Raw genomic sequence first — 27,860 nt, 5'->3', positions numbered from 1 at the left:
CAGACTACTGGAGACCTTTTTTATCAGATGTATTTCTTCATATTAATGCTTTATAAGCATTTTTTATTTGTCTTATTATATGATTTTATGATAACACAAAAAAAATTTTATGTGTGTTATATACACTACCCTCCAAAAACTCTAAGTGTACCAATGTTCATAGTCCTTTCAACCTTCCTGAATAAACAAGCAACTTAGACTAGTATATCAGGAAGCCATATGAATACAAGTTAGTCATGCTCATAAAATCACCTCTTTGTCACTGCTAGCAAAGTTTATATCATTGACAGAACCCCAAGAGTTGTTCTAGTAGCCTGTCTGCACTCTTCTGAGAACTTGATATCTGACTGTGCAATTATCCCTAGGTTTTTTCATTCCTCATCAAATGTGGGTATCACCCAAATGATATATTATTCTGGAATTATTGGCACCTCCATGGCCAGGTGGGCAGGAGCAGCAGTGGGTAGTACACGCTTCTTGATTAGACTGGGTTCGAGCCCATGACCACCAAATACGGAGGATGCAGAAAAGTCAGGGAATGACCACTGCATATCCCTGGAGCAATATGGCCTTAGTTGCTAATGCTCCTAAAAACCAAATAACAAACAAACATACATCTGGAATTATTGCTACCCATATGCAGGAGCTTTTATTTATGTTAATTCTCATTTGCTACTTCTTACTCCATATTGCCTAAGTTTTCTAGATCTTGTTGCAGTATTACACCTTATTACACCTTGATTCATATTATTAACCAACCTGCCAACCTTTATATTATCTACACACTTAGACATTAAGCATGATATTTCTCCATTGGTATCATTAATAAATGTGTGAGCCACTAGGGTGAGTTAAATCATGCCATTAATTTGGTAAAAGATGGAAAGGCTCAGGGTGCTGACTTCCTGGAGACGTGATAAAGCATTTCAATTTTCAGTTTCTGGACATGTTGCTAGACATATAATTTGTGTCTAGTCCCTTCAATTAGACACAAATCATATAAGAGTGTTTATATATAAGAATATATATTATGTACTAGTAGCCGAGAAGGGCTAGAAACAAATTATATAAGATATGTACTGTCTAAAAACTAGATGTTAAGCTTGATATTCCTCATTGGTATCATTAAGAAATATCGAAAACGGGAAGGGGGTCCAGCACTGAACCCTGAGGGACTCCATTAATAATGTTAGTCCAAGAAGAGCATTGACCTTTAATAGCCACTCTCTGTCTTCTGCCACTCAAACATCCTTTTATCCATAGCAATAACTTGCCCTCAATGTCATAGTGCTCTAATTTGTATATCAGTCTTTCATGCCAAATATTTTCAAAAGCATTACTAAAATATAAATTTATGATGTTCAAATTATTTTTTGCATCCAGTTCCTTTGCCATTGAGTCATGTTAGCTCATTATATTGGTCAGTGAAGATCTCCCCTTAATAAATCCATATTGTGATTGCCATACATCTGTATTCCCATAAAGATGATCCTACATTACTTCTTTGATCATAGACTCCATTATTTTTTCCTGGAAAAGAAAAAAGCTTACAGGTCCATAATTAGTCACTTGATTATTTTATTCCTTTTATGAGTAAAGAAGACATTTGCACATCTCCACTCTGTAGGAACCTCCCCCCCCCCAAATCCAGTGCATCCAGTTCCTTTGTTATTGAGCCATAGTAGCTAATTATATTGGTCAGTGAAGATCTCTGCTTAAAAAATTCATATTGTGATTGCCATACATTTGTATTCCCATCAAGATGATCCTACATTACTTCTTTGATCATAGACCCATAATTATGGGTCCATAATTATTCACTTTATTATTTAATCCATTTTATGAGTAAAGAAGACATTTGCACATCTCTGCTCTGAAGGGACCTCTCCCCAAATCCAAGGATGCTCTCATTATTATGACCATCCAGAGGTCATTCCAGGAGATCCACCTCATTTTTAAAATGAGGTGGATCACCTCATTTTTTTATAACTTCTTCCTAATTTAGCTCCCTAAAAACTTCACGTGTGAATGTAGTTTGCGCATATATGATTTTTCATATATGCACAAACATCTTTAAGTCTTGTCTCTCTTAAAATGCCCACCCACACTTAGAACACAAAGAAAAGCACAGAATGGTGAAATAACTTACATGGAAAGGTATTTGTACATTTTTCACATGTAACACTTATAAATAATTAGCATATATCAGTCATGCTGTCCACTATGAAAGTGATTCAAATGAAATTCATAAAAGTTTTGTAAAAAATTATTTAATCATATATTTAAATCTTCGGTGTTGTCCCTATCTTGTTCTTTGTACTTCCTCCTTTCTTCAGAGTCTTTGGTTATGATGGGCATTGTGGTGAGATCGAATCTTCTTTATATTTCAAAGGTATAGCTCTAAAATGATGTTTGTACACCAGCTGCTATGTAGCCCACTGGACTGAACCTACTGGTAACTCTCTAGAAGGCATCCTGATCAGCTAGTATATTATATCACTGCATCTATTCTGTCAGATAGTGACTGGGGTGTCCAAATACTTGTATATATATGGAAGGCATTGTTGAGGCCCGTTTATGTCAAGGAGCTGGATATATGCTTGCTGTGTCATATCCTAAAATTTCATAATTACATACATGACTTCCCCTCTACTTTTATTTATCTGTTGAATGCATCATGAATTTGACTTAGTAGAACAAAATTAATTGAAAAAAGATCTAAATCTCCAAAATACCTCATTAATTTCACAAATATATGTGGTCTCATTTCCAGTCTCACTGATGCCCATTTTCACTTATAGTCTGCTAAACCCCACTTACTTTTTCTGGCAAAATGCCAGTTATTGGTTATCTCAACTGCTGTTCATCTCAGTTGTCCTAATTTGTTGTCAGTTGTCCTAATTTGTTGTATGATTCCTTTCATTTCAAAGGTGGTGCTTGTGAATATGTTCACGCTGATATGCCTTGTCAAAGATTTAGTAATTTGGAATCTACTCTTTTCAATCTTTTCTGGCTTAAAATCTTTCTGCTACATTCTGTCAAATTTATCTGTTGCCTCTGTCATTCTCCCAACTCCACTAATCACTTAGAACTCTTTGACTTCCTTTCTCTGGAACTTGATTTTCTCCAATGCAACTTTCCTAAGAGTGAGGTGATTTTAATGTTCACAACTCCAGCTGCTTCAGTTTCCTAGTCACATGGACCCAGCTGTGCAAAATGCTAAGGCTTTTTGCAATTACTAAAAAGCTTGCAAAGATTGTTCATTTACCTACCAGAATACCAGACAGTCCTAACCAAATACTCAGCACTTGACCTTTTTCTCACAGATAATCCTTCAAAGTACACAGGCAAGGTGAGTAGTCCTCTAGGCACTTGGTAATGGTCTTTTCTCCAATTGAGCCTTTTTCTCATGGCCATTCTCATATTCATGTTGTTTGGCATTACAAGGATGCAAAATGGAATGATTATTTGTGAAATTTCTGTTCTTCTTTTCTTGCTTGGATTACTGTTTTAAATCTTCTGCTGTCAGTGTTGGCTCAGATTGTGTCAGTGAAATTATTCTTGTAGGTATGAAATCCTTTATTTCACTCTCTACCTTAAAATCTCTTTCTTTATCTGAACCTTGGTTTTCCAATAAATATGTTATGGCTGTTCAAGATATGCATATTGCATTTGGCTTGCATCCAAATCTCCAGGTTCATTTTCTGCCAGCACTAAAGCTTGTGATAATAGTAAAGTTGTAATTAATCAACACAAACTAGATTTTGAACAGGCTGAATGTAGAAAACTTGCTTCTTGTCCAAACAGTAGTCATGCATTCTGGTCACTTGTCAAAGCTATTGGCCACAAATTTTATCCCATCTCTTCTCTCACCTCTTTTAAAACCTGATGGTTTTATTGCCTCCCCAGCTAAATATAAAACTGACTTACCAGCATTCTACCTTTCTTCTAAATCTTGTAGTAATGATCTTGGTACACCTCCAAATGGCGTCTCCGTAGCCAGGTGGGAAGGAGCAGCAGTGCGTAGCACACGCTTCTTGATTAGACCGGGGTTCGAGCCCTTCACCACCAAATACGGAGGATGCGGAAAGGTCAAGGGAATGACCACCGCATATTCCCGGAGCAATATGGCCTTAGTTGCTAATGCTCCTAAAAAAAAAAACAAAAAAAAAAAAACCACATAACACCTCCAAACAAGTAGTCAAGCATTCTAGTCTCTTTCACCTCTTTTAAAACCTGATGGTTCTATTGCTTCCCCAGCTAAATATAAAGCTGACTTATTAGCATCCTACTTTTCTTCTAAATCTTGTATTAATGATCTTGGTAAACCACCTCCTACCATTTCCTGTACATTCCATTCAGTACCTCTTGTGGTCTTTCATCAAAATGATATCAGAAGAATTTTAATCAGTTGATGCCAAGGAAGTTCCAGGAACTGGTAGTATATCCCTTTCCCCACTTGTTCTCAAAATCTGTGCTCCTGAGCTCTCCTGTTCCCTGTCACCTTGCTTTTACACTTTCTTATTCCACTGTTTTTTTCCCTTCTGCTTGGAAATTTGCTCATATCTGGCCACTTCCTACTAAGGTGACAAATCCCTCCCATCCAATTATCATTCCATTGCACTTACCTCTACTCTTTCCAAAGTAATGGAAAATCCATTAACTGCTAACTCCTAAACCATCCATCATTATATAACAAAATCTTCCATCTAAACTATCCATCACTATATCTAAAACCTTCCATCAGTGTCAATCCTCTGTTGATATATTGGCTTATGTTACCCACCTTTAGACAAATTCAGTGGAAAAGTGTGGTGAAACTCAAGCAGTTGCTCTTCTCAGTTCAAAGGCTTTTGGATCATGTTTGGCATAAAGTCTTGTAAAAAAAAGCTTCCATCTTATTGCCAACTTTTTTTTTTTTTTTTTTTTTTTTTTTTTTTGGAATTGGATATCCAGTTTTTTCTCTGACTGCTTGTTATCGGTGATGGTAAATGGCTCTCTGTCTTCTGACTTTTCCACTAATGCTGGTGTTCACCAAAGTTCAGTTCTTTCTACCACTCTTTTCCTCTTGTGTATTATGAACTTCTTCCACTTGACTGGAAATCCTATGCATAGTTTTGCTGATGATAACATATTGCATTCCACTTTTTTGGTTTAAGAAACCTTGCTCTGCACAAATGGCTTCAACTTTTAAATATCCACCACCATTTCCTTAAATGCTAGGCTCCAGTTAATTCTCCCATGGGAAAAGGCTAAGTTAGTTTCCATCCTTCTAAAACTCATTCCACTATTTTTGCAAAAATTTTGCAAAAAAGAGTCTACTGCTCCTATGCGTTCTTCAATGACACTTAGGTCTCTACACCAGATTCCATATCTCTGTTAGGGATTACCCTGACTTCTAATCCTCTTGGCACATCACAAATGTTGCTTCCTCAGCATCTGAAATACTATTGGGTTTTTTTCTTATGCTGTCAGTGTTACTTTTCTTCTAAACAGCTACTTACTCAGTATAAATCTCAATTCTGTTCTACCATGGAATATTGTTCTCTTTGGGAGGTGCACCCAAAACCTCTCTCAGGCTTCTAGACTCCATTCATAAGAAGGCATTCAAGTTAATTAATGATCCATCTTTTACAGAGTCTCTCCACTCTTTGATGCACAGATGTTCTATCTCTGCTGCATGCCTTTTCTATAGATACTTTTATGGGCACTGTTCTTCTGAATTGGCATCTATAAATCCCCCTCTTCCCTCGTCAACATCCATTTACTATCCAACTTCAAACTCATGGAACCAACTTTTCTTCTTCCTCGTTTATCTCTTCAACTTCTGTTTTCTGGAACAGCCTTCCTTCACAAGTACCGGGTGGTTATAAAATGTTTCCTTATTCAGGAGACCCTAGGTTCAAAACGGTTATTTAGCTCTGTGAAAATCAGTGGGTATGTCATTTAGCGTATGGAGAAGTGATCTGTAGAATAAAAAAAAATTATTTCAAATATCCCCCACCAAGGAAACAATGGCGCTGCACATATGTAAAAGTTGTCATTTACTTCAAGACATGCTGCTTACGCAAATGACATCCTGTTAGATAAAAGCAGAAAGGCCAACACCACCGTCAATAACCATTATGGCTCTTACAAAAAAAGGAACTTGCTCTTTTAGTAAAACTGTTCTATCAGAATAATAGTAATGCTAATGCAGCACTATGTGAATATTGGAAACTTAAAGGTTTGTGTAAAGGACCTGTGATGTCAGTGGGCTTCGAAAACTAATAAAGAAATTTGAAGGGACCAGGCGGGGAGTTAGGTGTAATTCTAGGCAGGGGACGACCATGTATCGGAACAGAGGTAATGGATGAAGTGGTGGTTGCAATGGCTTCCAGGTCAGAATGTGAAACACTACCAGTCAGTAGTGCCAGAGGTGTGTCAAGAGACTTGAACCTTCCTTGGTCTACTGTACGTAAAGTGCTTTGAAGAATTTTACGCTGGTTCTCGTACAAGATTCATGTAGTGCAAGAACTAAAGTCTTGTGATCAGCAACAACGAATAGACTTTGTTCTACGATTTCTGGCTCTTATGGAACTTGACGATACATGGGCTCGAATGATCTTGTTTTCTGATGAGGCACATTTCACTCTTCATGGGGCCATAAATACACAAAACTGCCGAATATGGGAAACTTCTTGTCCATCTGCTGTGCATGAAAGACCACTAAAAAGCCCACACATTGCAGTGTGGTGTGGATTCACAGCAGAGTTTATAATTGGACTATTTTTCTTTGAAGAGTCTACACCTCATGACCCCATAAGTTACAATAACTAGGTGCATGGAACTGACTGCGCTCTTCTGAGAGATCACATTATTCCCACTCTGCAAGAAAGGCAATGCTTAGAGACCATAGTGTTCATGCAAGATGGTGCCCTCCCCCACGTTGGTCGACAAGTGAAGGAACTGCTCCGTTCAAAATTCGGAAATGATTGCATAATTTTTTCATTAATGATTTAAAATTTATTAATAATTTTCATTAATAATTTGTGTGTTTGCACCTATTTCAGTGTTTAACTATTTTTAATTTGCCATTGATGAAAACAGATATCTTCAGAATGTCAAAAGTTGTTTTTGGACTTTATTTAGTATTGTAGTCTTGTCTGTGTATATCATACATATGATTGTTTAAATATTCTCCCACAAATTGAATTATATCACATTAGCATATCAATTGGATGCCGACCGGGCTAGCTGGGTGGGTAAAGTGCCTGCCTGGCAACCCAAGGGTCGCGGGTTTGAATCCTGCCTTGGGCTTGGATCAAAGTACTGCAAAAACCTTGGGAGGTGCATTATGGCCACAGAAGCCGATGCACCAACAACTACAAAAAAAAAAAAAAAAAAAAAAAATCAATTGGATAAATTGTAGGATTCCTTAGGGTACCGATTTAATTGACTTAATAAATAGTAGCGATAGCTTTATTTTCAGTACTTACCTTAATATAATCTGCAGTTGGGCTTAGAGTGAATACAATGGAAATAGACTGAAAATTGGATTTAATGTGGATGAGCTTAAATTTTTGAATGGAGTTAAAATATGCTCAAGGAAATAGAAGTGCACGTCTTCATCCTTGGTTGACATGAATTAAAGTTGAAAGAGATTGGAACTATGAGAGTATAATCAACAGACCAATAGCCGTAACGATAGGCTTTCGTTATTAACGTCTTCAGTTGGTAATAGTGAAGAAAGAGAGAGTGTCTGTATTTAAAAGAACTCTAAGTTCCCATGATGCTCTTTGATGCACGTGGGAATCTCAGGTGCACGAGATTCCCACGTGCATCAAATCCAATTAAATCCAATTTTTAGTCTATTTCCATTGTATTCACTCTAAGCCCAACTGCAGATTATATTAAGGTAAGTACTGAAAATTAAGCTATTGCTACTATTTATTAAGTCAATTAAATCGGTACCCTAAGGAATCCTACAATTTATCCAATTGTCAGAATTTTACAAATATCTTAATAGTCTAAACGTACCTTATCTGCACCGGTCTATCAACTCTTAGTCCTTGATGCCTCTGATCATGTTAAACAAAGAGATACAATTTTCAAAAATCCTTGTAAAACACTTCACCAATAAAACCCACATTTCCTTCTTAAAAAAATGCATTACATAAAATATTATTCCTAAATTTGCCTGTATATTCCCTAAACATATCTGCAAAAATATCCACCCCGGTATGGAATCTCACGCACCTGAGATTCCCACATGCATCAAAGAGCATCATGGGAACTTAGAGTTCTTTTAAGCCGACCGGGCTAGCCGAGTGGGTAAAGTACCTGCCCGGCAACCCAAAGGTCGCGGGTTCGATTCCCGCCTCGGGCTTGGATCACAGTACTGCAAAAACCTTGGGAGGTGCAATATGGCCACAGAAGCCGATGCGCCAACAACTACCAAATCAAAAAAAAAAAAAAAAAAAAAGTTCTTTTAAATACACGCGCTCTCTCTTTCTTCACTATTACCAACTGAAGATGTTAATAACGAAAGCCTGTCGTTACGGCTATTGGTCTCTTGATTATACTCTCATAGTTCCAATCTCTTTCAACTTTAATTCATTACAACCAAGTATGAAGACGTGCACTTCTATTTCCTTGAGCATATTTTAACTCCGTTCAAAAATTTAAGCTCATCCACATTAAATCCAATTTTTAGTCTATTTCCATTGTATTCACTCTAAGCCCAACTGCAGATTATATTAAGGTAAGTACTGAAAATTAAGCTATTGCTACTATTTATTAGCATATCATTAAAAGGTATGGACATATCCAAATATAGTGTTCCAAAATCAAACACATTGTTATTACCTGTGCTATATCATATTGTAAATTTCTGTCTAATTTTGTTATGGAATTCTAGTTGTTTTGAATTTAGTGATATACTTAAATTCTGGAAGTCATAGTCTGTCACAAATCGTATGCAACCACATTTTTAAAACTGTTTTGTTTTGCTAAAAAGAATCTTTGCACTCACTCCATAAAATGCGTTTCACTTAGCTGAGAAATAAAATGGCTGCCATTAATCAGAAGAATCATCACACACAAGATTGTGACATAAGTTTCAAAAGTTTCCTAGCAACTTAAAAAGCATCTGACAGCTGTTGCTAGCAGCAGAATGCAAGGAGAGCATTTGGAAAGAAAATTGGAGAAAGAATAGTTTCTCAGATGAGAAAAGATTCAAGCATTATCAGAAATTAATTTAAAGCCTAAGGTTTGTGGTTGTGAATAATATTGGAACATGTTTTCTACATCAGGACAAACTTGGCTTAAGTGTGAGTGTTTTTTTTTGTTTTTTTTTTTTTTACAGAGCGGTGAAGTTTTCCTATTTAGCTGGTTTTTTTAAGATAATTTTTTATCTTAAATACCATTAAGTAAGACAGCAATGTGACTATGAAGCTTGAACTGGTCATGGTTTAAAAAAGGGAAACTGTATTAGTAAGCAAAGGTACCTTGCCTCTGTGTTGTTGGGAATTCTCCTAAAGCTACAAGAATGAATAAGGCTCAAGCATTTTCTATTTTTCATGGTAAATAAAAATGGCACAAATGCTTATGAGGCCAGAATAATGATTGCTGAGGTAAACCCATTTTAATCCTTCTCACGAATGAAATTCAAGTAGTTTTGAAGGCTGGCTAAGAGCAGTCTCAAATTATTACTTGCTTCATGAAAAGAAAAATAAATGTCACATTATATATGTGCATTTAATTGCCATCTGTGTCTTAATTAAAGCTGATGGTGAGTTTTGTGTTGTGCTCCTAGTATTTTGGTCTGAATTATCGGATAAACATGAAATTTTGGATTGCCAATGGTTTTATCTGAAAGATTTTTAGATTTGCATCTCACAGGTGACTTTTTGTAACTTTTGAGATAGTTTTTGCAGAAATATCGGTGTTTGAGATTTCTTGTATATGTGTTGCTATGGCACCCAAGCATACGTTGTCATAGTGATGATATGCATGGATCCCGTTACGGCCTTAATTACATTAATTCCATGCATTACCTGTTGAAATTAGCATTAGCAGAAGCATATGATGCAAGAAAGCAATCTTAGACAGCATGAGCCAAAACGAAACAAATAAAAAAAAAAAATAAAAAAAAACCCTCCCATTTCACCCCTCCATTTGTTCCAAATGCCTATCCAGCTCAGCCTTAAATTTATTTAGGCTATCAACTTCCACAACAAAAGATGGAAGTCTGTTCCACCAATCAACCACCCGCTGGCTAAAGGCAAATTTCTGCACATCTATTCTACAACTGTCGTTCCTCAATTTGAATCTATGCCCTCTAAGGTTCTTAATCTGAGCAAGAGGAAGAATCCCATCAGCATTCAGCTTGCTCAACCCATTCAAGGCCTTATACACCTCAATCAGATCACCTTGCAGGTGCCTACTCTTCAGGCACTGCAATTTGCAGAACTTAAGCCTTTCTTGGTAAGATCACCCCTTAGTTTCCCTCACCAATCTTGTTGCCCTTCTTTGTACTCTTTCTAGCAACTCTACAACTCATTTCCTAAAATGAGGCCTCCAGACCTGTACACAGTACTCTAGGTGTGGCCTGACCATTGCCTTGTACAATGGGATAATCACCTTTATTTCCCTGCTAGCAAAATTCCTATATATCATTGACAAGACTCCATGACCTGCCCAGGCAGCCTGTCTGCACTGGTCAGCAAACTTCATATTTCACTGCAGAATTACCCCCAGGTCTTTTTCACTGTGTTCAGTGTCATTAACAACCCTGCCAACCTTTGTGTCATCTGCAAACTTGGACATTAATCCTGATATACCTTCATCAGTATCATTGATGAATACACAAAACAACAATGGGGACAGCACCAAATCCTGGGGAACTCCACTAATAACATTTGTCCACGAAGAGCAGTGTACGTTGATTACCACTCTCTGTCGTCTCTCACTCAACCATCCCTTTATTCATTGTAGCAACTTACCCTTAATGCCATACCTCTCCAATTTGTATAGCAGTCTTCGATGTGCAACAGTATCAAAATCTTTCCTGAAAGCCAAGTGTGGTATATGATATCAAAGTTATTTTTGATATCATATACCATACTTGCCTTTCAGTTCATTTGTGACCATATCATAGTTTTGTTTGTTTGTTTGTTATTTGGTTTTTAGGAGCATTAGCAACTAAGGCCATATTGCTCGGGGATATGCGGTGGTCATTCCCTGACCTTTCCGCATCCTCCGTATTTGGTGGTGACGGGCTCGAACCCCGGTCTAATCAAGAAGCATGTGCTACGCACCGCTGCTCCTTCCCACCTGCCTACGGAGGCGTCTCCACATCATAGTATCCAATTGGTCAGACAAGACCTCCCTTTAACAAACCCATGCTGTGTCTTAACCATTACTGTAGTCTTGTCTAGATGATCCTGCAGTGCTTCTTTAACCAGTGCCTCCATTAATTTCCTGGAACAGAAGTTAAACTCAGAGGTCTATAATTACTTGTGTCAGCCTTTGATCCTCCTTTGTGAATTGGTGATGCATTTGCACACCTCCAGTCCATGTGGACCTCCCCTGAGTCCAAGGAAGCTCTCATAATTATGGCTAAGGGTTTGTTTACTTTCTTTACTGCCTCCTTTAATATAACTGGATAGATCCTTATCACCAACAACTACTAGTTTCCCCACAGGAACTAGTAGTTGTTGGTGACTCTATTGTGAGGGAAACAGGGAACATGCTTTGTGAAAAGGATAGGTGGAACAGGACCAGAGTATGTCTGCCAGGGGCAAAAGTTGATGATTTTGTAGAGCGGATATCATCTTTTAAAGGCACAAAAGGTGATATAGTTGTACACGTTGGCACTAATGATATTAAGAGTAGGAGACCGGCAGAATTACTTAACAAGTACAGGTCACTGTTGAAAAAAAGCTGTGAATTAGGGTTGAATTTGAAAGTGTCTGCAATTCTGCCCAGACACAATAGGAGGGAGTATATGATGAGAGCCTTGTCGATCAATTCTGCCATGGAAAGATTGTGCAAGGCTCAAGGGGTAGAATTTTTTTCAGCCTGGTCTGTATTTGTTAACAGGAGAGACTGCTTCTACAGGGATGAGATACACTTAAATAGAAATGGCGCAAGAATATTTGCTGATGCTATCGAGGCAGTGTTAGGTGGGTCGGAAAACTGCTAGCTTGAGGGGATACAAGGACTAATAGATTAACAGTAGTCACTTGCAGAGGTGAAACTGATTCTTGCACTGCTATTGTAATGAGGAGCAGCCTGGAAAACAAGATGCAGGATATTTCAGAGACTGCTGGGAGTCATTGTGGTACAAGTAAACACATGGGTTGTGTTAGGGTAGCTAAGAATAGCAACAGGTGCATGGATACTTGCGTGTACACCAATGCTAGGAGTTTGGTAAATAAATTTGAGGTATTGCTCAAAACATCAAAGGCAGATATTGTTGGGATATCAGAGACGTGGTGTCACACAGATATAAGGAATGCAGAACTGGAATTTGGGGAGTACAATGTGTACAGAAAGGATAGCCAGGATAGGAAGGGAGGTGGGGTTATGCTATTAGTTAAGAAACACATAAAATCCAAGGAAGTGAAGCCAGTCAACATCAGTGGACAGTGCAGCGTCGAGTCAGTTTGGTGTGATATAAGCACTGGGAGATCAAAATTGAGAGTAGGAGTGTGCTATAGGCCTAATGACACTGATGAGTATAATAAGAAACTGTACAGGGAAATAGAGTGGGCCAGTAAATCAGAGAGTCTTATAATGGGGAATTTTAATTTTCCAGATATTGACTGGAATTTGTGGGTTGGTCACTTACACACTAGCAAGGCTTTTGTGAATTTATTGGATGATTGTTTTCTACACCAGCATGTTCGGGAGGCAACTAGAGGGAGTACTACTCTTGATCTGATTATCAGTAGTGATTCTTCATGCATTAAGAATCTTCAGATAAAGGAACCACTAGGTGGTAGTGATCACAGTGTGCTGAAGTGGGATTTACTCAAAGAGTTTACCATCAGGGGTAAAGGGAAGGGTTTTTGCTTTCATAAAGGCGACTATGATGGTCTGAGACAGTATTTAAATTCTATACAGTGGAACCAACTGATGATGTTACCAACAGCAAATTCAAAATGGTAAGCATTCAAAGAACTTATCTTGGAAGCTACTAGGCGTTACATACCAACTAAGAAAAATTGTTCAGGGTTTAGGCCTAAATGGATGTCAGATGAACTAATGAGACATATGGCAGAGAAGAAAAATGCATGGGATACATATAAATTAACATGTGACACAGAAGCCTCTGATAGATATAAGCTGATCTGTAACCAAGTTACAAAGGAGGTTAGACAGGCAAAGGCAGATTACGAGAAATCTTTGGCAAAGGATGCAAAGAAAAACAGCAAAGAGCTCTTTACTTATGTAAACTCTAGAAGGAAGGGGATGAATCAGATTGCTCCACTTGATATCGATGGTTCAACTGTTGATGATGAGGCGCTTCCGTAGCCAGGTGGGAAGGAGCAGCAGTGCGCAGCACACGCTTCTTGATTAGACCGGGGTTCGAGCCCGTCACCACCAAATACGGAGGATGCGTAAAGGTCAAGGAATGACCACCGCATATCCCGGAGCAATATGGCCTTAGTTGCTAATGCTCCTAAAAACCAACCAAACAACAACAACAAACAACTGTTGATGATCCTGCTCAAGTAGCTAACAAACTACATGAATATTTTGCATCAAAATTCAAACATGAGGAGTTATTCAGTGAGAGGAATGCCAGAGGTGTATTCAACTCTGGCAGTAAGCTAAATAATCTTGTAATAACTGAGAATAAAGTGGAGGAAAATTTGTTGAAGATAAACACAAGAAAGGCACCTGGGCTAGATGGGATCTATCCAGTTATATTAAAGGAGGCAGCAAAGGAAGTAAGCAAACCCTTAGCCATAATTATGAGAGCTTCCTTGGACTTGGGGGAGGTACCCATAGACTGGAGATGTGCAAATGTGACCCCAATTCACAAAGGAGGATCAAAGGCTGACACAAGTAATTATAGACCTGTGAGTTTAACTTCTGTTCTAGGAAAATTAATGGAAGCACTGGTTAAAGAAGCACTGCTGGACCATCTAGACAAGACTTCAGTTATAGCTCGGACACAGCATGGTTTTGTTCAGGGAAAGTCTTGCCTGACCAATTTGATTGGATACTAGGATGCAGTCACAAAAGAACTGGATACGGGGAATAACTTTGATATTATATATTTGGATCATAGAAAGGCTTTTGATACTGTTGCACATGGAAGACTGCTGCACAAATTCGAGCAGTGTGGCATTGGAGGCAAATTGCTGCTATGGATAAAGGGGTGGTTGAAGGGGAGAAGACAGAGAGTGATAATCAATGGATACTGCTCATCGTGGACTAATGTTATTAGTGGAGTCCCTCAGGGTTCAGTGTTGGGTCCATTATTGTTTTCTGTATTTATAAATGATATTGATGATGGTATATCAAGCTTAATGTCCACGTTTGCAGGCAATACAAAGCTTGACAGGGTTGTTAAGAACACTACTGATGCTATGCTGCTGCAACAGGATCTGGAAAGGTTGAGCAGATGGGCTGAGAGGTGGCAAATGGAGTTTAACATTGACAAATGTAAAGTACTACATGTGGGAAACAGCAACCCCAGAGCAACGTATCAACTCTGTGGTACTACACTGACAGTGGTAGAGAATGAAAAGGACCTGGGGTAATTGTGCAGGCACATATGACGTTTTGTGAGCAGTGCAGATGGGCTGCAAGAGTAGCTGATGGTGTCTTGTCAATGATATACAGGAATTTTTCTAGCAGAGATAAGGAGGTGATTATTCCCTTGTATAAAGCAATGGTCAGGTTGAGTACTGTATACAGGTCTGGAGGCCTCATTTCAAGAATGATGTAGAGCTGCTGGAACAAGTATAGAGAAGGGCAACAAGATTAGTGTATGGAACAAAGGGTTGCTCTTTCGAAGAAAGGCGTAAGTTTTGCAAATTACAGTGTCTGGAGACAAGGCGAGGTGATCTGATAGAGGTGTATAAAGTTTGAATGGTTTGAGCATGCTCAATACTGATGGGATTCTTCCTCTTGCTCAGAATAATCACCTGAGAGGGCATAAATTGAGATTGAGGAAAGACAAATGTAGGATAGATGTGTGGAAATTTGCCTTTAACCAGCGGGTAGTTGGTTGGTGGAACAGACTTCCATCCCTTGTTGTGGAAGTTGATAGCCTAAATAAATTTAAGGCTTAGATGGACAGGTATTTCGAACGAACGGAGGTGTGAAATGGAAGTGGTTTTTTTTTTTTTTTTTTTTTTTGGCTGATGCTGCCTAAGCTTGCTTTCTTGCACCATATGCCTCTACTAATGCTAACATTGACCCCAGGGGCCTTCCTTATGTTTAACATCAACAATTTCTCCTCTACTTTGCTCTCAGTTATGACAAAATCATGTAGCTCCCTGTTAAAGTTTGATAAACTTCTGGCATTCCCCTCATTAAATAACTCCTCGTGTGAATGTAGATCCAAAATACTCATTCAGTTTATCACCTACCTTAGCATGATCATGAGTAGTCAACCCGTCTATTATATCAAACAATCCATGATTATTTTTGTATTTGTTTCAATATATTTTCATATTTACTACATAGTAATATTTCTGTTTTCCTTCTTTGAACACATTGTGAGCATTTCTATGTTCGGTAAACAAAGAATGATCACTTTGTGTTTTTTGAGGGCTGATTTCTTTTAATATTCTGCATATAAATATTTCTTATTTTCTTATTTTCACCACATGTATGTTCATTTATCTTTATAGGAGCAATCTTATTTTGTAAGCTTTATGTTTTTTTCAGTAGTATTTCATGTTTCCAATCGCATCACTTGGTCATTGTATAGCATTGTATATATAGCGATTTCTATGCATTTTTTGCTCCTCTGTTTCAAGGGGAAAAAACAACTGATATACTGTCAGATAGAGAGGACCTTTCTCTATCCCATATGTATCATTTTATTATTTTTGCCTTGTATGCATTTTAGAAATTGTCTTGGCGAATGGTCACGTGGCTCGCTGATGTCGGCATATAGGAAGAATTCAACCCACCATTTCTCGCCAAATTCTTAACATGGAAAAAATCTAAACTATCCTGCAGACAGAGGGCCCTTTACCTCTCTCTCTCTCTATCAGCCATAAATTTTTGCCTCTCCGCATTATTCGTTCTGTTGTAATTAATGTCCTTAATTACCCCAATTCCTATGTCTACCATGAATTCTGCTGTGTACAGCCTAAGCACTTACTTATTACTCCATTATTTTGAACTGTGCCTTTTGTCCAAGGACTTGTGGACCTGACTAGAACTGTACCACCTACACACTAACAACAAACAGTAACTTATTATGCCAGCACACAAGAAACCTGAACTTTCCGGAGTCACGTGTGCTGCCTCTACCAACTCACAAGGAGACCCCCCAACCATAGAGTCTTCTTGGAGAAACTCACACACAAGGACATCCCACAACTCAGTGCACAGGAGGTGCAGATCCTCTGAACTCCTTCCCACCTACCCAAAGCTCTTCTGCAACTGAGGTTAGTGATACCACCCAACAGGACTCCCAACCGGCTGATGCGGTTGGGAGTCCTGTTGGGTGGTATCTTTTCACTTCGGACCACCCTCTTAGACAAACTGAAGGAAGATCAGATAGTGTCGGGGAAAGTGGTTCTCGACATTGATAACATTTGGGCAAAAATGGAGATCATCCACAAGCTACAGGTAGAGAATGCCTCCCTGAAGCCGACACTGCAAGAAAAAAAAAGACAGCACGGTTCCAGGTTGCTCTGCCAACCTTTATCCAGGTTACCTCAATGCCCAAGGCAACCAAAGACCCAGCATTGGAGGAAGTTCAAAGACAATAGAAAGACCCAGGAAACAACATCATCCTGATTAAGGCAACTGACCAATCAGTGGCAAAAACAAGCGAGGAGGTGAAGAACAGCATAACGACACTGCTGAAGGAAGATCTAAAGGAAATAAGAATTAAAAGTGTAAGATGCATCAGAGAAAATGGAGTACTTATAGAAACAGCCTCTTCCTCTGAAGCAGAAAAGATAAAGATGCCATCAAAGTTGAAAGACCTGAATCTGAACATGGGGGTCCCCAAAAGACTGGGATCACCATGATAATTTACAACATCTCTAAAGACCTGACCAAGGACAACATCACAGATGAGATATATAACAAAAACCCTGAGTAGTCTTGATATGACTCTGCAGGAGGCACAGAATGCTGCAAAATTCAGATTCTTGACCAAGTCAAGGAGCAAAGGCCTGCTGAACTGGGTGATTGAAGTAACTGAGCTCATAGTGTGATTACTGAAGTCATCACACTCCTCCAAACTGCATACAATGGTTTAACCAGCCAGGTATGCATCCAGAACGATTTATCTGAGGAATTTACCATCCAAACTGGAGTTTGCCAAGGGGACGTGGCCTCCCCGTTGCTTTTTAACATCGTGGTCGACGCCATTATGAGGCAAGCATTCAGCAACAGACGGGGTATACAATATGGCAAGGATCACTATGTGACTGACTTGATGTTTGCCGATGATAGTGCTATCTTTGCCGGAAACGACGCTGAAGCCACGGACATCCTCTACAACATTGCCTGCATTGACCGGCCATAGGGTTGAAGATCAATGCTGATAAGACGGGGCTTAGAGGGGAACAGGTATCCTGTGTGTTATCAGACACTCAGCCTAAAACACTGATGGATCCAATATCTATCTATTACAGAAGATTTAGGAGAAGTCCGGTTGGCCTGCCTCCCTAAAATCCACTCATGCACACCTTCTCGATGGTAAGCCCTGTTACGTCACTTAGGTGGCAACGAACGTGTAGAGTGGTTCTCTTCAAGACGCCTGGTCAGCGTGAAGAGGAAAAGACCAAACCCTCCAGCAATGAGAGCACGACGAAACAAATGGCCCTCAGTCCCCAGCAGCTTTCACTCTCCCTCTTACGGCAGCGAGAGGATCAGAGTGGAAGCAGAGGGTGCTAAGAATCTCTGGGTACGACCAGGCTGCCATGCACGGAAATTGAACTTGGCCTGTTATAACATAAGATCACTCATCGGTGAAGACAGGATATTAGAGCTGGAAAAGGAATTAGAAAATGTGAATTGGAATATCATCGGTTTGGCTGAAACAAGAAGAAGAAATGAATCACTTATAAGTTTATCAAGTGGAAATCTGCTGTACACCAATGGAAACAGTGAAAGGAGTGAAGGTGGAGTTGGGTTTCTGGTCCATAAAGATTTTAAAAACATTTTGGAATTCAAAAGTACACCACCAAGGGTGTCAAGACTAATACTCAAGATTTCTAAGAGGTACAAGCTAAAGATTATAATGATTTATGCACCAACATCGAGTCATGATGATGAAGAGGTTGAAGAAATGTACACTGAAATTGAGAGTCTTCTAGATGAGCAGAAAACCCACTACACTATTATTATGGGGGACTTCAATGCTAAGGTTGGAAAAAGGCAAAACAGCGCAGAAAGAGGAACTATAGGAAATTTTGGAATTGGTGAAAGAAATAAAAGAGGTGAAAGACTTGTGGAATTTGCAGAATCTCAAGGAATGTCAGTAATGAACACTTTTTTCAAGAAAAGGGTGAACAGAAAGTGGACATGGAAGAGTCCAAATGGATTAACAACTAATGAAATCCACTTCATCCTCACTAACAGAAGATATATTGTGACTGATGTTACCGTCCTGAATAAGGTAAATGTTGGAAGTGATCACAGAATGGTAAGATGTACACTTGATATAGATGTAGGAAAGGAAAGGAAAAAACTGACTCGAATAAATAATACAAAGGTCTTTGAGATAACAGAAGAGGAGAAAAAGCAGTATGTACTGGAACTTAAGAACAAGTATGAACTTCTGCAGACTGCTGAGGACCAAGATATCGACGAGGAATATTACAACTTTTTGAAAGTGATAAAGCCCAAGAAACCTATAGGGAAACAGAAATCCAAAGAAGAAAAAATTAGTCAAGAAACACTTGTCATGATGAACCGAAGACAACAAATAAAGAGCAAGAAAAATACTGACAGGGAGAAAATTGAGTATACTGAGTTATGCAAAGCCATTAGAAAGAGACTCAGAGAGGACATAAGAAGATTTAACAAAAGAAAAGTAGAACAAGCATTAAGGGAAAACAAAGGATTTAAATCGGCAGCCATGAGCAGTAATACAGAAAGACAAATGATACTGAAACTGAAGAATAGCGATGGTATACTTATAAACAGCAGAGGAGGCATAATTCAAATAGCAGAAGACTACTATAGAGAATTATACAAGGAGCGAGGGAATGATACCAGCAGTGGGGAAGATGGATTGCAAAGTAGCAACACATACAACATACCCGATATTCTTCCTGATGAGGTAGAACATGCATTGAAGAAAATGAAGAATCGGAAAGCCCCGGGGGAAGATGAAGTTACTGTAGAGTTGTTAAAATTGGCAGGAAGAGACATAACACAAAAACTGGCAAGGCTCTTCACAAAGTGCATTAGAAAAGGTGCGATGCCTAAGCAGTGGAATAATGCAATCATAGTTTTGCTGCATAAGAAAGGAGATAAATCAGAAATTGGAAATTATAGACCAATTAGCTTGTTATCCCATATCTACAAGTTGTTCACAAGGGTCATTACTAACAGATTAGAAAGAATACTTGATGAGAATCAACCGAAAGAGCAAGCTGGCTTTAGGACAGGATTCTCAACTATGGATCACCTTCACGTAATATCACAGCTAATGGAGAAAGCAAATGAATATAAAACACCATTATGCCTGGCATTTGTGGATTATGAAAAGGCATTTGACTCCATACAGCATAAGGCAATGTTTCGGGCACTGGAAAGACAAGGCATAGATACTCCATATATTATGATTTTGAAGAAAATATATGAGAGTGCTACATCCTTTATTAGACTAGACAAAGACAGTAGCAAATTTAAAATCAAGAAAGGAGTTCGACAAGGAGACACAATATCTCCGAAGCTGTTTACTGCTGCCCTTGAGGAAGCTTTCAGAAGATTAGACTGGTCGCAGAAAGGAGTCAATGTGAACGGAGAGTACCTAAACCATTTACGATTTGCAGATGACATTGTGGTCATAAGCCACGATCCCAAAGAATTAGAGGAAAATCTTAATCAGTTATGCACAGTTAGTAAGGATTTTGGACTAAAGATGAATATGGCTAAAACAAAAGTAATGATGAACAAGTATGCCACGGAAAGGGAAATAATGATTGAAGGAGCAGTAATTGAAAAGGTGGAGTCATATACTTATCTGGGACAAGTTATTAGCTGTAATAATGATAAATGGCTGGAAGTCAAGGGAAGAATAAATTTTGGATGGATAGCATTCAGGAAATATAGTCACATACTGAAGAGCAATATCCCAGTTTGTCTGAAACGTAAAATAATGAATCAATGTATACTCCCCACCATGACTTATGGAAGTGAAACTTGGGCACTCACCAAAAGAATGGAAGAGAAGCTAAGAACTACACAGCGAAGAATGGAACGAATTATATTGGGAATCAGACTGTTAGATAAGAAGAGAAACACATGGATTAGGCAGCAAACTCAAGTAAAGGACATTCTTATCAAAACTAAAGAACTAAAATGGTCTTGGGCAGGACACATAGCTCGAAGACATGATGACAGATGGACTAAGAAAATAACAGAATGGTACCCAAGAGGAGCTAGAAGAAAACCTGGAAGACAAAGGCGGAGATGGATAGATGAAATTCATGAGTTTTTGAGTAGTAAATGGATGGCCAGTGCTCAAAACAGAAGGAACTGGAAAGTTGCTGGAGAGGCCTTCATCCTGCAGTGGATTGAAAATGGCTGATGATGATGCTGATAAGACAAAGGCCCTGATGGGTCGCAAGCCACCATCTATCTCGAAGGCGTCCAGACCGAGCAAGTGCAGGACTTTAAATACCTTGGGTTGCTGGTCCAGGAGAAGAAAGTTGCATCCACCGTGGAGATCCACAGCAGAATTGGACAGGCGGCCACTGCGTTCACCTCGCTCAAATGGTGTCTGTGGAAGAGGACCAACATTTCCTCAAAGACTAAAATCCGACTCTTCCGGACTTTGATCCTGCCCATTCTCCTTTACGGATCGGAAACATGGATTTGTCTCAAGCTAGATTTAAACAAACTTGAGATATTCCAAATGCGATGCCTGAGGCAGATCCTGGGCATCTCACTTCGCGACCGCATCACTAATGATACCATCCACACCAGATGCCAACAGCAACCAACGATCGCCGACCAAATCCAGAAGTGAAGGCTTAGATGGTTTGGCCACATATGTAGAATGGGCGCGAATAGAATACCATTCACACTCCTTTGGAGACAACCCACCCAATGGAGCATTCAACGGACCGTGCCTAGGAAAACGTGGGCCAAGCAAGTGGAAAATGACCTGAAGAGCCGACGTCTCGACCTTAATCAGGCCAGGACTGACGCCATGGATCGTAAAGCATGGAAGAACATCACAGAGCAAGTCCGAAACCCTGCGGCACCTACAGCAGCGTACTGGTTGTGTGGACAGCCGCCTCCTCCTGCCACCAGCTAAGGACCAAAGAAGAAGAAAGAACTGAGCTCATAAGAAAGAGAATCATAAACCCACTGGAGTATCTTTCTCCAGTGGTCGGCGCATAAAACAAAAGACTTTATGGTGACATCTAGATGCTTTAATTGTCTTAGGTACGGCCACTCGGCAAAGACCTGCCGACAGGAACCAATACCTGTGGACATTGTGCCACCACAGGACATGTATACTTGGTTTGCCCGAACAATGCTAGTCCTCCTCAGTGCCCCAACTCTAAGCATGTGTAAGAGGGATTGCAATCACTCATTTAAAGACCCAAATTGGCCAGAGTTCCTGAGAGCCAAAGCATCAGTTAAATCCAAAACTACTTCATTTCCTGTGGTTTCTGCATTAATAAGTTGTTTTCTGATTTTCCAATCCTCAACTAGTCCATGTTACTAGAATAGTATAAGCTTTGGTAACTTTCACAGTGACCATTTTCATTTATTTTCCTTTCATCTGTTTTCTGTGCCAGTAACTTTCTTCTGGTTTCCCAACTTTCAATCAATTCATGCTAATAGAAACAGTATGGGCTTCAACTGCATTAGCTATGTTAAAAAAAATAAATAAATAAAATAAATGACCTAAAATAATTTTTACTATATGGATGAACATGCTGAAGTTAATAGGCATATATGCACTTAGGAACCTACCTGTTAGAATTAATCTTATTTATTAAGGGTTTTTTTTTTACATCTAGAAGCTCTCTCAACAAATGTTATCTAACACTCTACACGCTCAACTAATCCATGTCACTAGTGTAGTATCAACCTGAATACTTTTACACAAAATAATTAGATAAAAAAAATTTTCCCACCTTATTTTCTCCATTTCTGCATTCCTCCTTTCTAAGACAACAAAGTTTTTTTTTTTTTTTTTTTTTTTTTTTTTGGTTTCCCAGACTTTACTTCATTGATTTTTCTTAATTTCTGATCTCTGTATGCCAAATTGCCATGCTCACTGAATTGTCATATGCTTTGAATTGTGTTTGATTGAGTTATCATAAACCAAATTGTCATGCACTGAATTTTCAACAAATTATCTTAACACTCAGTTTACGTGATTCCTCCTCCAGTAATCATGGGTATTTTTATTACATGGAGGATCCAATATTTTCACATCCATTTTAAACATGTTGTTGGCTCCATGCCATGTCATATTGAAGCAGTGATTTGAGCCACCACAAATCCATTATGCTATTAGCTCATGGCCTTAATTGTCCAGTAGTGTAGTACCTGTCTTTGGTCCCACTGTTTCCAGATTTTCTCTCCCAAAGTTTTTAATATTTTTTTGAGTTGCTGTTTTTATGTGCATCTATAAGCTTATTAAGCTTATCTTGAAATTCACATAAAATATCAGTTAAAAAGCTTTTCCAAGGTTGCTTTTAAAATATAAGATTTGTTATAATCATATCAAAATATACAGGGTGTCTCAAAAACACATGGCATAAATTCAGGAATGAGTTCCTCATATGTAGACAATAAAAATATTTTATATCAACACATCAACACAGTTCTGGAAATGCTTGGTTCCCAAGTTATTAATCAGAATGTCTTATCTCCCGCAGGCGATTTCCTTCATCACAAGATACTGACGGAATCTGGTGGTTTTCTATTCTGACCATGTACTCAAATCAGGAGCAAGCGGATATGCACTTTACGTACAGTTTGGCGGACGGCAGTGCTCTGGAGGCTCGTCGTTTGTACACGAAAGGTTCCCAGAATGAAGATGTCCAGACAGGAAAATGTTTGAAAGTATCCATTGCTGCCTTTGTGAACATGGGACTTTTACACCTCGTGCTGCCGACAGAGGACGACCAAGATATACGACTCCTGAAGTAGAGGAGGAGATTTTGGATGTGGTGCATGCCACTCCTGAAATCAGCACACGCAGAATAGCAATGCAACTGGCTGTTCAAGGTTCGACTATTTGGAAAGTGTTGCGAGAACAACTGTATCCTTACCATCTGCAATGGGTACAGGCCTTGTCACTAGCAGATTACCCTGCACGAGTAATGTTCTGCCAGTGGTTCTTGCAGCAGTGTGGTACAACTCCTCACTTTCCTGCCTTAGTGATATTCACAGATGAAGCACAGTTCACATGAGACGGAATCCAAAACTTTCACAGTAAACTTTCGTATTATCTCACAAAATATTGTGAGATAATACGAAACATGCCAGGAATTTGGCATCATCTTCGCGAGTCCATGAGACGTTGATGCGAGGCCTGTATTCAGGCAGAAGGTGGACATTTTGAACAATTACTATAAGGTGATGTGAACAGTTGTCCTATGTTCATAAGGTGGTGTGAACAGTCATAGACAGACCTTCAAAACTCGGAAACCAAGCATTTCCGGAACTGTTGATATAAAATATTTTTGTCTACATATAAGGAACTCATTCCTGAAGTTATACTGTGTATTTTTGAACACCCTGTATATTGTTATAAAATTATTAACTTTTAATTTTCTGAGTTAATATGCAATGTACTTTCTTAGCACTTTAAAAATAGTCTCCCTACTCCAGACATAAAAGTGATACTCATTTAACAAAAATTTTTGGTCTGGAAAAATGAGACAGCCTATATGTTTACAAATTTTTTTCTATGATTCATTTTAATAAATTAACATTAATTCAATTATTAAATATGCATTTTTAAATTTAATTTAGGAAGATAAAGATTCTTGGACATGGAAAAAAAAATATGATTGGGCTTTGAAAGAAAAGCAAGACATTTTAAACAAGCTTTTATCTGCATTTGAAATGACTAACATTATCTTGCGTACAATAATAGAGAATCAAGAAAAAGAAGCTGATAAAATTTTAACAAGAAGTGAAGAGGCATTAAAAAAAGCTCTTCAGGTGAGTTATAATCACTTAGATTCTGCTGCTCCCTTAGAGTCATTAAATATTTTAAGAGTATTGTTCCGCTAAGATACATATTCACCCAGAAGGAATACTTGTAGAAACCTTTTTGTTTTGTCAGTTAGATGATAATCTATATAGTAATGGTGTAAATTGTGTTAACTGTTTATAATTGTTTGTTATTTTATTATAGTCTACAGGCAGAGAAAAATGTGACTTAGTAGAAGCCAACGGTAGATCTGTAATCTGCTTCCTGTTTCTCCTAGGGTAAAAACCTAAAACAACTCAGTGGGAGATAAATGCATTATATGGGGAGGATTTCATATTCTGTAATATCGTCAGAAAGTGCTATGAAGAATTTATATGGGGAGGGATATTAGTGCTCATGATATAGGAATTCTAGGGTTTCACATTCTTTGCAAATAAAGTGGAGGAATTTATTAAATCGAACACTGCATGTAACAGTTCATGAATTGGCTCATGAAGTTGGTCTGAGTATTAACTCTCTGGAAAGAATCATGCATAACAACTTGCCCAAATATAAGGTTTCTTTACAATGAATCCTTTGACTGTTATCATCTTTTCAAACGATGCAAAGACAGAATTTATAGAACAACTTGTGATCAGTCTAATCCATAGCCACAAGCCAAGAGAATGACTTCTCTTGGCTTGTGGCTATGGATTAGACTTGGATACCTTAGGTTGACCCTGAAATCAAATTAGTGGGAAACAGGTACCTATTAGAAAGGTGATGTGTCAGTTTTCTGAGAATAGCATGGTGTAGTCCCCACTGACTATATTCAAAATTGCACCACCACCACAACTAGAGTACTCAAAATTTCTACCCTATTTGTATGTAGCTGTCAAGTCAAAATGGCATCAAATGCTGATGAAATGCATCTTTTTTTGCAATGTTGCTCCATTAGAGTATCTCTTTTTCTCTTTACACAGTTCACATTTTACCATACTGATGGCTTTAAAGAAATTATTAATTCACTTTTGTATAACTTATAACTTTGTTATTGGCTGTTTCTGGGCTGTCTTTGTGATGTAACTTCTCTCCATTTGTGTTTGTTGTATGTAATTTTGCAGCACTTTGCCTTTTTGTTGTGAAATGAGCCTTCCTTAATTGTTTATTCAGATGTATGTCTGATCCATTTGAAGATTTTTTTCATGTTATAATTCTAGATTTTTGTGTTAAATTTGCTGAATCCGCTATGTTCCCCTGACTTAATCCTTCAGATTTATTTCCTTTCCATCCCTGAAGGCCTTTTGCAACCATTTTCCTGATGATAGCACAGTGATTTCTGAGACTGAATCATGATTTCAAGGCAACAAAAGGTATTCTACAAAAATGGCCCACAAAAGTGTATCCATCAGTGTAAAAAATGTGTCTTCCCAGTTGGTGGTTGTGTAGATAAATAATTAATAAATCCATGTTTTAACCTTCTATGAATTCTAGATGAATACAGTTTATAATGTAAACTGTATTCACCTATAGTGGATTTTCACCATATACAGTGCAGTCAGTTAGTTAGTTAGTACCTTCTTCTTGTGATTATAAATTTTAGAATCACAAGAAGAAGGTACTAACTAACTAACTGACTGCACTGTATACAGTGAAAATCTACTATAAGTACAGTATAAGTACAATCTATGATAACAAGTGTTGGATGAACATTATTAACATTTTGTCAATTTAACCCTTTTACTCATATATATATATATATATATATATATATATATATATATATATATGTGTGTGTGTACACACATTTATGAGTGGCCTCTTTGGAGTATAAGTGTATATATATCTTTTGAAGGTTGTTTGTGTTTGGATTGTCTAAAATATTCCAAGTAATTGCAGACAATTTATAATAGCTGGTGGCCAAAAAAATAGCCTTGAAAATCTGAAGAAGTGCTTGCACCTTTTAGCTTCAGTTGTTCAATTTTGGCTTACAAAAGCAAATATTGAATAAATTCTCTCTATTTCTAATTAGCACAGTAGGTGCTGTGTATAAAACTTAGGGCCTATTAAAAAAAATTTAACCATGTTTTTTTATGTATGATAAAAACTGTAACCAAGATCTCTTAAATAAATCTTAAATAAATCATAGTGTAACAATCTCATTACAAAATCAGCAATAATATTTACAAATGTCAGCTCTCATTCTCAGTAGAAAGTAGTGCAAGGGAAGACAAGTGTTGCACTTTGGTTGATTGGAGTTAATTTTTTATTAGCTTTAATTTTTAAAAAATGAATGTTCCTCCTTAGGAATTTGTTCCCAAATGGCAAGTTTTTTTTTTTTTCCCCTTCAAGTAAACCCCCAAACATGAAAGGCATTAGAACCTGTAGTGCTTGATACTGTTCATGGGTTGGGAAGGCAGAAGACACTTGTTGATAGAATTGAATTTCCGTGGATTATAATTTTTGGGAGACATATGAAGGAAATTCGTTCCAGAGAACAGAAGTAGAAGAGATAAATGAGGAGGAAGAAGAAGAATTAGTTTTATGAGTTTGGAGTTGAATAGCAAAAGGATTCTGACTGATTAAGGCCTGTGTAACTGATTTAGAATGGAGTGGTCAAATTATGGATGCCAAATGAATCATTAGCATGACTGCCCTTGTAAGAGATGGGTCATTAATTAACCCAACTACCCTATTTTGAATGGAGTATAGAAGCACCACCCCAGGTACAGGAATAATATTCCAAATACAGTGGATTTGAGATTTGTACAGAGTGAGTAGTTGTTTAGAAGAAAAGAAACACTCGGAGAAAAACAAGGTTCTTAGATGCAGGGGATGCAATATTTGTGATGTGCTTAAACCAAGAGAGATTACAAGTCAGAGTAATTCCCAGAGATGAACATAGGAATAGCGAACTATATTTTGTGAGAAATAAGACAGAACTGAGATTAAGAAAGATTGTTGTTAAACAAGTTTTCTTTGCCCTGTTGGAGAATTACCTGAAGACTGGCATTTAAGGAGTTGGGGTGGATTTTCAAAAAATTGATGCTGTGGATTTTCAAAAAATTGATGCTGTTTGTACATGGCAAGGTTTCTCAAAACTAGAATGTGGAATATAGTGTGCTATCATCAGCAAAACTCTGGATAGGACTTCCAGTCAGTGGAAGAAGGGGAAAAGAGTGGGAGAAAGAACTGAACCTTGGCGGGAACTAGTATTAGTTTTTTCCTACCATCACTTGAGTGAGCAGACACTCAAGTGGTGGTAGGAAACTAGCTATCCATTTGCAAAAAATAGTTGCGGTCCATAAGATGGGAGCTTGTTTAG

The 27,860-nt window shown here is 38.2% G+C and overlaps 1 protein-coding gene across 1 annotated transcript in view; it reads left to right on the top strand.

Moving 5' to 3' along the window:
• LOC150089562 (uncharacterized) overlaps positions 1-27,860 on the top strand; it is a 206,655-nt gene that overhangs the window by 37,902 nt on the left and 140,893 nt on the right. Inside the window, exons 5-6 of the mRNA XM_090390032.1 lie at positions 8,722-8,743; positions 24,373-24,564. Coding sequence (XP_090246158.1) covers positions 8,722-8,743; positions 24,373-24,564 — 214 coding nt within the window. The remainder of the gene's footprint in view (positions 1-8,721; positions 8,744-24,372; positions 24,565-27,860) is intronic.

This window comes from Mastigoproctus giganteus, chromosome 2 (genome assembly GCF_048544385.1).
Source record: "Mastigoproctus giganteus isolate SK-2022 chromosome 2, ASM4854438v1, whole genome shotgun sequence".
Classification (NCBI taxonomy): domain Eukaryota; kingdom Metazoa; phylum Arthropoda; class Arachnida; order Uropygi; family Thelyphonidae; genus Mastigoproctus; species Mastigoproctus giganteus.
This window is presented reverse-complemented; position numbering and strand designations above follow the sequence as displayed.